The sequence below is a fragment of the Haliotis asinina genome, chromosome 5 (genome assembly GCF_037392515.1).
Source record: "Haliotis asinina isolate JCU_RB_2024 chromosome 5, JCU_Hal_asi_v2, whole genome shotgun sequence".
In the NCBI taxonomy this organism is placed as follows: domain Eukaryota; kingdom Metazoa; phylum Mollusca; class Gastropoda; order Lepetellida; family Haliotidae; genus Haliotis; species Haliotis asinina.
The window spans coordinates 49,427,245-49,438,447 of NC_090284.1; the positions used below are offsets into that span (position 1 = coordinate 49,427,245).

An 11,203-nucleotide genomic window follows, 5' to 3' on the forward strand; every position below is an offset into this window, starting at 1 on the left:
CATAGTTGCTCAGCCACAGGGAACCTCCACCGATTACGACCGTCCATACAGAATGTCGTGTTGTGGGATCAGCATTGACCCTGGAGACCAAACACAAATGCTAACTGTGATGTCATATCTGTTTGGTATACGTTGAACAGTACATCCACATTACGAGTCTCATGTTATGGACTCTTATAGTTTGTCACTTTAAAACAATGGCTTGACGAAAAGAACTACAGGTAGACACAGTCGATTTTTGCTGTACTCTGAAGTCAGTTTAGATGGTATCGTAAATATCCCAATAAAGGTTACGGGTTTTCCAAGTGCTGTGGAATGAACTGCTCGAACAGAAAGGATACGTTTGAAAATGTTATTGACTTAAGTAGTCTTACTCGTGGAAGTTGATCCTAGATCTATTGGCAGCAATGTTCCAGGCGTTCTGGAAGCCTCCCATGACGATGGAACCCTGAATAAGAACCGCAAACAACCCAACGGCGATGATGACTGCCTGCAGCGTGTCTGTCCACAACACGGCCTTCATGCCTCCCTATACAGAAAAGATCAGTGTTTTTATTGATAAACGTACGTGTGGTCTGAAATATAGATCATACACAGAGTAAAAATATATGACATCAAGTCTACAATTTGCCATGACGACTTTGGTTCAGGAGAAACATTGGTAATAATCATATGAGTGAAATTTGGAATGTATAAAATCATTCTTGAGAAAATATAAGGAAGGAAGGTAAAAGTCGCATGATATGATGTACATGTCTTTCTGTGGGATTTCCAGTTTTATTAATCCAGAGATGGCTTCCTAATTGTCTTGAAAAATCCAAGGAAAATAAGATTTATGTTCCTATGCTACTGCGAAACGTAATGCCCTGAAACATTTGGGTTGAACCTGATCATCAGCAACCAACATTTGTCGGAAGAGTTTGCTAACGATATCGCTGAAGTTGATGGCCCATGTTCGTATCACATTTGCGGAGATCGATGCAAATGATGTCAGTCAGTAATCCAAATTGTGTACATACCTCTGTTATGTAGATAGAGTGTGGTTGTAAGTGTGGTTCTAAACCACAAACAAACAGAACATATTTGATTTCAAGCCGCTTTACGTAATATCTTAGGAGTGTCAAATTTCCCAGCTTAATGTAAGTTGAATGCCTAAAGTAAGGGAAATGTTGACATCCTCTCGAGCACCAAGACGTTATTTTGACACATTGAGACGTTAACATCACAACGGATAAAGGGACGCAACCCCGTAGAGCTTGGTTTCAGCGAACCATGGTGCATTGAAGTTTCTTCTGACTAAAGTACCCACTCATCACAATCTGAGCCATATGACAGAAGCTGATCCAAACAAATTAAGTCAACACCAGATAGACCAGTGATGAATCATCCGACTACAGAATCACACCATCAATCAAATGACAGCCTGACCACCTTTCCATTTTGTCGCCTCTTACGACAAGCATAAGTTACTGATGACCTGTTCTAACATTCGGTTTCCAAAGGGTGGGTAGGTCATATATGGAGGGAATTCGGAGTCGTGAAGTTTTGTTTGAATGACCTACTTGTGGCTGCAGCTAAGTGCTAGTCAGAGATCCCCATATATATAAGCCATTAAGCAGCTATAACCAACCCGGGGCGGTAGAAACTAGGTAAACACACTCACAGTGATATGTTTGAGGAACGTCCACAACACTACACACTATACGTACATTATCCCTGACCTTGACCTTTAAGGAGGACCTCGAGGCTTTTCCACTCTCCCGATAAGGCTCGGAATTAGCATTCCGTGCTTTGTAAAACAGAGATTTCTGTATATAGTTATTTGCTTTCAGTTAGGGTTATGTACACTGTAAGGTTGCTGTCAGAAGAGAAAAACGAGGCGATTTGAAATCCAATGAGGACATGTACGGATTATTCAGCTTCATCTGTAATGCAATAGGTTTTCGGTATTCCCTGTTATCGGTATTCCCTCCCTGTTATCGGTATTCCCTGTAGAATAGTAATAGTAATAGTAATAGTAAAACTATACATACTTAGGCTGGACGTGACGAAGATGGAGGTGAGGGCATGACTGAGGGGGTATATTTGTAACGTTGATACTTTTCTAATATTCCAGATTTGAAACTAACCTTGTGTGTTATTGGAACGTTTTCCATAATCTGTAATAAGCGGCATCATAGCCTGTGCATTGGCGACATGAGCCACCTTTTGACCATAATTAAGATGCTACTAAGATTTTAAGTTTGTATATTCACTAAGCCACATTTTGTTCTACCTTTTGTGTTTGATCAACCACAACCCTGTGCTACAATGAAATGCATTTACATTTACTTTTGTGTTAATTCTGTGTAACTCGAACTGCTGCCTAATTCGGACTTTTCAGTCGGTCCCAAACAAGTCCGAATTAAACAGAGTGCACTGAGTGCACATTTAATGTTCATAAGCAGTAATTAGACCACGTCACACGAAACATTCCACAGATGTATCGTGTGGCCCTTCCGAGTTGGCATTTTTGTCGTAATTGTAGCAAACGCCAATGTCAGCAGACTGGAGCCATAAAGCCATAAAGTAAATTGTTTACCCAGTATATTGCTCTACGTGAGACGCGAATCGACGTCTTGTGGAGCGTGATGTGGCGTCGACGTCGGACGAACATGTTCAATAGCGGTCAGTTTTGAATGAATAAGAAAGCTGAGCACAAGTTGAACAAATGTTTACATGTGGCTTGGAAACTATTACAGGACTGATCACATCTTTGCTCTGAGACGTTATATGGTGGGCACGAACACTAAAGTTTGTGGTGACAGGAAACATTATATTCAACTGTAGAAACGTTTTAAATGTATGTGTTGAATACTTACTATATAAGGCATGGTGTTATTTAACAAGAGACGACCATATCGGTAAGTAACGGTATCTCATAAAACCCAAACCAACCAACCAACCAACCATCCAACCAATCAACTAACCAACCAACAAAACCTCCACTCACCACAGCAGTGTACACTGTAGCTATGAGACCCATAGAGGCCAGTAGTCCCCATAGGTTTATACCTGTCACTGAAACAAATAACGGTTCATGAGAAAACGTGATGTCGGACTCAATATCCATGATATTTCACACAAGATATGTAATATTGTAACGACATTATGCATGCTGCACTATGTCACATGCATTATGTCTCTATGGTTATTAAAAGTACACTTTGTGTATCATAGCAAAGTTCTCAGTTATTGGATAAATTATGATTTTTTTCAGACTTGAGAAGCATTGAGGAGCCTCGAATGTACCAGTCATCTGATGACATTGTTTTTTTGCGTATGCATGCACTTAGCAATATGCTTGCAATGAGACGGCGGTCAGTAAATAATCAAGTCTAGAACAAACAATAGAATTGAACGTCAGTCTACAGCGCATTTTGGGATTTGGTGACATTGATCAAACAAGTCAGCGAGTCCTGACGCACGAAAGCAAAAACCAATAAAGGTTTTACACGACCCAGCGAAGACAGTACCAGCAAAGAGGGTGGGGTGGAGGGAGGGGTGGGGTTAAGACATAAATCATCTGTGCTTAAAACAGAGCAAGTTATCCTGGCCTCTGAAAAACGTTGCGGATTCAATGACAAAATGCCTGTGTATACGCTGATATTGAAAGCTGCATATAATGTGGCTTACATAGATTTTCATGTTAAGAACGATACCACGAAAGCTTGATGCTGCCACGTTTGTAGCATGGCAAAGTTTTCTCACCGACATTTCTACGGAATCCTTGTGCTGCCACTTGATACTTTCGATACTTGAAATTTCGATTTTTTTCAAAGAAACTTAAAAAGTAAAGTGAAAATATTTTCAATGTGAGTAAAGCGTGAGTACTTGAATAACAGAAAATGTTACTAAAAAAAAATTTTATGCTACAAAAAATGGCAGCAGTGGGCTGGGTTGTCGTATGGCCTGAATGTGCGACCCACTGGAAAATCTACTCTTTTTGTTCGGTGGTGAGTTCTCTGCTGCATCAAAGAGAGTACCATTTCTGGGCCAAGGAACGACGTTGCACATTCAAGCACTAACTGGGGTGAGGGTTTTAGGTTCGACAAGAACCTCTGATTTTATTCGCATTGTGAGACTGGCTTGTGCTATAGTAGCTTACCCTTTCCATGAAATCCATATTGTCATCACTGTTTTTAATGATCCATTCATCACGTTTTAAATTTGCTTGAAAAATAATAGTGCATACGCTAGTATATTATTAGTTATACGTAGATTCCTAAGTTCATCATGGTTCTCACTGATTCCAGGATGGACGATTCATGGATAGAGTATCGTCTTTTTCTTTTCGGTATTTAAACATCATACAGTTCACTTACCAACATTTAAAGCCAGGGACGGCGCATACAGCACTAGGGACATGTACACCAGCTGAAATGATACAAGACGTAACAGTATTTTGGAAATTCCTGTACGTTGGAAGAAGGACACTGTGGAACGGTGAAATTGAAGTCTAGGTGGGGACGCTTCCGATATATAAACAGTAGAAAGTTAAAAGCAAGCATTCTTAATATACAATACTTTAGCTCAAATTGGATTTTGAAATAAAGAGTTTTTCATTTGTTAATACAAGAAAACAAGAATGAAATAACTTGGCACAAGAAACAATTATAGTTCTTTCGGGAAGCGCAGGGTTTCATTACGGCATCACCATTATTATGTGCATTCTTGTGTTGTTGGTTGACTAAGACTGGTGTTCCTTTCCTCTGGTGTTTAATAAAATACAAATTAAATATTTCCTTTTCATGCGTATGGAACCCTGGAAAGGACATCAGCGCGTTGTTGCACTTCGGTAAATATCGACATAATCTGCTTGTTTTCATAAGGCGACAATGCGTCAACCCGACAATGTCCCTTACGGGATTTCATACATATGAAATTTTGCTTTTATAAAAGAATACATTTAATTTAAACAATTGGCTGGGACTATGTTCATAGTGTTCATAACTTTTTTTATGTAGCCTAAACTCACCTGTTCACAAGCCACCCTTTACACTCTTGATTATCACTGACAGCAGTTTTACCAAGCTATGTCATAATGCTATACAAAATGATATAATTAATATTATATGTGAACATACCGTTAGTATAAGAAACATGACGACACCAAGAATGCGGACAGCTTTGTTGAACCTCATCTCAAGATACTGCAACAAGATATCGTATAATCTCAATTTAACATGAAACTTCTTTGATAGGCTTTCTAGAAGCTGAGTAGATAAAGAATGAGGACTATGATTTGAGGTTATGCAACTTCTTTTATTCAGTGAGTGCGACGTTTCAACATAGATACTAATGTCGTTGTCAAGCAAATGGTACAGGGAAATAAATTTATGTCGTGAAGTCTCCAGACCCCTCATCCATAGACTCAAGGAACACCAGATCTCAGTTAGAAAACAGAACTCCAAATCAGCCATTGTCGATCACATCAGAGACCACCCAAACCACACCATCAACTAGAACAACAACTAGAACAACTACAAATTCAGCAAACTACTAGACACACTCCACATAATGAAGATTGAACCAACGATCAACAGAGATGAGGGCTACCAAATTCCACACTTGTTAAAATAATTCTCTACTTCAACCCACTTTGTTACACTCTACTGGCGTCCAATCTCTTATACCATACTTCTTATTAAGTTCTGGCTTCCCATCAGTTTGTGTACATGAACCCCATTAATTGTATAAACAACTCATCTTCTTCTCATTTATTGTAACAATTCCTGTGTATATTCACTCCACAAATTTACAACTTTGAATTGTCAACGACATTAGTATCTATGTTGAAACGTCGCACTCACTGAATAAAATAACCTGTATAGCCATACGTCATGGTGCTCATTCTTAGTATACCATGAAACTTTTTCGGATACAAGAAGCATTGAGCCTACCTGGTTATCTATGTACATTTAACAAGTGACGTAAACTGGAATATGTATGTCTGTTGTTTAACACCCCAAGCACCATAGCTATATGCCGGTGGTCTAGACATATTCAAGTCTGGATTCAGTGATAAACATCATGAACATCGATGTACGCAATTGGGATTAAATGACATGTGTCAACCAAGTTAGCTTGCCTGACCAGCCGACCCTCGTTAGTCGCCTCTAGTAACATACATGGACTGCTGATGAACAATTCTTGTATGGATCTTCACTGGTTAAATAAGATAACATATAGAAATAGGTGAAACTTCTAGAAGCATTTGATATGTGTCAGAATGAATCTCAACAGCAGTCTCTGCTATTCTTCTATCGTATTTTGTTTACTCTGTTCAGATGACAACAATTCTCACCTCAAAGACACTCGTGACTCCCAGTTTGAAAAAGAACGGAATGAACACTACACCTGCCAGTATTATTGCTAACACAAACGATGCACATATCCACCAGTACATCGTATTGTAGTTGTAAATCTCAGCCGGCGCCCCAAGCAAAGTCAAGGCGGACATGAACGTCACCAGCAGCGACAAGGCTACAGGGATTACATACATCTTGCGACCACCTAAGAGGTACTCCTCCGAATCCAGTTTCATTCTGTCCTTGATGGCAAAGAACAGCCCAATCCCTAACGATGCTGCCAAAGTGAGGGAGAAGAGGACATAGTCAACAACAGAGAAAGCCTTTGCTCTGCCGGTGTAGATGCTGTAATCCATTTCCATGCTGTTCAAAACACTGACGCGAACCTAACTGTTTTAAGACAGCATACTATGTACATCTCCTGGACAATGACGGGTCTGTTTACAAGCCCAAGCACGTTTTTATATACACTCGACCTGTGGACGCACTATGACGCGTGTCGTATATGGGCACTTTATTGTACATAGTACACACAAGGCAAGTGAAAGCTCCACTCTAGAGGTCCCGGATAGACATGGTAGTAACATTGCACCTTTGGAGAAAAAAAATGCGATCATCATAGACAGGGAAGAAAATGTCACGTACAACGACAAAGAAAAAGAAAACAAAATATATTTGCACTATTGTTTGTTAAAAAAATAATGGAGATACTCATATTACACACTGTGTCATGACACTGCAACCTGAATCCGGCTCCTGTCCATTAAATCTCATGAGCAAATAATTCCTCACTCGTTCACAGTACACATCATACTTACAGATCACCGTCACACCAATGTAATATTGGCAATATTGTGATGTTAAAGAATTAAGTAAAGAGATGATCATGATGTAGCTGGACTTGTACAATCGGGTCTGTGATGATACCTCTTATGGATGTGGAAATGATTTTATTGTTTTTGTACGTCCAGGGCTAGTGACAAAAAAGCGCAGCATATGTACGTCCAGGTTACTATCAGGTCATCATGATAGGTCTAGGTTACAGGAGTGGAGATGAAAACAAAATGAAACATAGAGCTTTATGGATTACAACTTCTTGTTTATTAGGTTGAGCGACGTTTCGATACAGATTCTTACAACGTTTTCAACCTAAATGTGAATACAACCAAATAGTGAGAAGCTTATATACATGGTATGTTGTGACAAACAGCGGATTAACATTAACAACAGCATGTGATACAGTAACCAAGTGCTACATAATAGGAAGAGGCCAGTGGGGATCTACAACAACAAAGAGCACTGGTGATGAAGTCAATGACGAGTGGGATTAAGTGGTAACAACACTCATAATTCTTAGATAGTCTATGCTTGGTCTCTACTGTTCATAGGTTTATGGCGGCGGATTTCGATGGCTTCTGACAGTTTCCTTTTCTGTAAAGTCCTGGTTTTTGGTTGACAGGACTTCGAATTTGACGAACGTGATTCGATGAGTGGGAAACACATTCAAGGGATCGCCAGGGATAACATGTTATCCGTGATGCATTTCTTCGCAGACAGTCGTCACGTCCAGGGAATATATGATCCATGAAGATCAACTGAAAACCGCATGACATGTGTAGGAAACGGACGATAGACAAGTGAAGGAACCATTATGGACAACAGACAGAAACATGGTGGAGGAATGATGGAAAGATGAGACATTCGAAGTCGAACGATGAAGAGAGATAAAGACATGGTGACCAAGGGAGATATCAGATGGAGCCAAGGAAGAGTGATACAGGCATGATGAATGAAGGAGATATCCGATGGAGTCAGGGAAGAGTGATACAGGCATGATGAACGAGAGAGATGTCAGATGGAGCCAGGGGAGAGTCATAAAGACATGATGAATGAGGGAGATATGAGATGGAACCAATGAAGAGTGTCTGCTCAGTGTGGGAAGACATATCTATTCGAGATACGTTGTGACATCAAAGAATGTGTATGAGTGGCATTGTTTGTTTTCAGTCAGCAGTCAACAACAGAAAAGCTATTCATCAGCACTTTCAAACATAGGTTACAGGAGATCTTTATCCAGGATTGGCATTTATCTATTTCTACCTCAAGTTATCTGTTGTCATACTCGGGATTTAAAACTGATTTTAACACAGAAGGATATATTACTTGTCTTCACGACACGTCCTTGGTACGTGCATTCTGTAAATTTAGAATAGCATTGAACAATCTGAAGGAAGGAGAAACGATATTGCGACCATATTGTATGGATCTCTACACAGAAGACGAAGTCCACATACTATTTACCTGTCCAAAATATTCTGGCAAAATAATATGTTGTGGTATCCACGTGGCAAAATAATATGTCGTGGTGTAATTGTACACTAGGTCACATGGCCTGCAGCACTGAATAAACCAGTCTGAAATACTGAAATACGTTTTGGCTCAGTCTGGACAAGAGAACCCAGTGATCAACATCATCAGCATCTGTCTACCAAAATGCAGTACTGTCACGTATCAGCCATGTCCGGATGCCAGACGACGAGTAGTTGTTCTTGAAGACCAGTTCTAACCTGGATCGTCACGCATCTCACCCATTTGCTGCACAACATGTTTTAACATTGCGATCCGATACTCTTTATAATCTGATATATATATTATGTCAATACATGCCCGAAGTGATAGAAATGAAAGCCGTTGATACACACATGAACGGCAGTGTAATATAACCTTCATCGTACGGACAGTTTAACCTGTTGGCAAGACAAAGGCAGTAGGAAAGAGACCTTTTACAATGGTCAGGATACGTGTGTACAACGTGTTAGTTACGAACCCTTCTTCTCGACGACCTAGTTTCTGATGTCATGTCAGGTTTTACGACCGTTTAAGGGTTCACTGTAAAGTACACTTAAGACATGAGAGAATTTACTGTGTGTCGACATCCTGACCTGCGACTGTTTGATCTGCTTACCGAGAGTGTTGCTTTCCATTCTGTTTCAAAAACATTAACACCGTTGTAAGTGTTAGCTTTTGGCTGAGACGTTAAAATGACACGGATGAATGAAACCAATGCCGTAATTCAAAACTCATAACTCATGGCACATTGGAAGTTGAAAATATCCACAAAGGCACTACCTAGTGCGGTCACAGCGTAAATAGACATTATGTAAACGGATGGGGAAAAATATTGAACACACTGGATTTGAAAACACGTTGGGTGATGTATCCTTTGATAGACTGAATACAACATGGGTAGAAATGATTCGTTTCAAAGGACTCGGGGTAGATAAGACGTCTAAGATGATTCAGTTGCCCACTGAGTGAATCCATTGAGCTGAGGTTGTCATATCAAAAGCTTCTTATTGGGTAGGTTCACATACAGGAGTTGATTAAAGTAGTGGATGTCCCCCTAGTTGTAGCTCACACCCCTTCGCTGACACACTCAGCAAATATGTGATCATGAGTATGATGTTACGCAGTTTTTAGAATATCCCATGAGTGTTCTCACTTTGAGCTGGAGTGATGGGGAAGCCTTGTGGTCAAAGCGTCTACTCGTCACGCTGAAGACCTGGGTTCGATTTCCCACATGGGTGCAATGCGTGAAGCTCATTTATGGTGTCCCTCATCGTGGTATTGTTGGAATATTGCCGCACTCAGCAATATTACTATATGGCAGCGGTTGAGTTTGCGGTGACAAGTTATGAGTCAGTGAAGTCATTGTCAAATTTAGTGATAAGGATAAACTTATCACTGCATTCAATACATCCATACATATTATTATCTACAATGCCGTTTCGCTCAAGTAAACATCAGCGTAAAAAATATTGTCTTGCGTAAAAAAATATTTTTCAGTCGTCTTGACTGTATATCAGTGGCCATGGGCTTTGTGTATCTCTTCTTGAAATGGGCGAGGGACGCTCGAATGTTCGTAGCAAAACTTTGAAGAACTGTGATTGACATGGATACATTATTCTGTGGAAACGATGATATTCGAAATCCAACTGACAGTGCAGCTGCGTCAAGGTATGAAACGTAATGTGATATACCGTCATTATTGCATTATATGAAGATGCCAAATTTTCATAGTTACCATAGTGAAAGCAGACTCATGCACATTTGCATTGCATCATCGGGAAAAAGGCTTCTACAAAGTTTAACCTTGTTTTTAAGACACGCATTTGTCTTTACGGATTAACCTATTTCGGATTATTGCAATTCCTTGAAACCCATGCCAGCTGATGGAACAGGCTCTGTGTTTTTCATCGTCGGAGACCACCAATGGATGAACTGTTTTGACTATCTGTGATAGTGATGAGTTCAAACTATACCCATCCTTGTTAAAGGAAACATGTTCATACTGTTATAAAGAACATACATTTGCGATATCATTTGAGATAATAAATGTCAAAGAATTTCTGATGTCGAGTGAAACCTTTAAATCTAGCGTGCTGAAACCTTTGTCATGTCCAGTTCTATAGCAGGATCTTGTCAACCCTCTCAAGAGAGGTGAACACTGTAATAGATTTGCCACTCGACGTTACAGTTAAATCAGGTATTTCTTCATGAGTTTTTATGGAGACTGTTGAAGCTATTCCTGATCTTAGAAGGCACTGATCTTCAGAAAATCTCACTTCAAATCAGGAGCCCAGTAAACCATGCATGAAGTTACTTAAGTAAATCACAGAGTTATAAGCATTATTATACATTTCACAATTTCAGTCACCTACAGTTTTCATTGAACTAAAAGCTTAGTCCCTTCACATGCTTGCTCATCATTTTAGCTTGTGTCGGACTTTGGATAACTGGATGTCTGTCAACGTCGATACAACGGTTTTTATAGCTTACTCTATATGTCAGCT

At 39.8% G+C, this 11,203-nt stretch overlaps 1 protein-coding gene across 1 annotated transcript in view; it reads right to left on the bottom strand.

Moving 5' to 3' along the window:
- LOC137284701 (sodium-coupled monocarboxylate transporter 1-like) overlaps positions 1-6,715 on the bottom strand; it is a 15,320-nt gene extending 8,605 nt beyond the window's left edge. The window contains exons 1-6 of the mRNA XM_067816614.1: positions 6,347-6,715; positions 5,127-5,192; positions 4,365-4,416; positions 2,993-3,060; positions 375-529; positions 1-80 (exon numbers count right to left, since the gene is read on the bottom strand). The exon at positions 1-80 is cut by the window's left edge and continues 61 nt beyond it. Of these exons, the coding sequence (XP_067672715.1) occupies positions 1-80; positions 375-529; positions 2,993-3,060; positions 4,365-4,416; positions 5,127-5,192; positions 6,347-6,712 (787 nt within the window). The 5' untranslated portion in view covers positions 6,713-6,715. The remainder of the gene's footprint in view (positions 81-374; positions 530-2,992; positions 3,061-4,364; positions 4,417-5,126; positions 5,193-6,346) is intronic.
- Between the last annotated feature and the right edge of the window lie 4,488 nt (positions 6,716-11,203).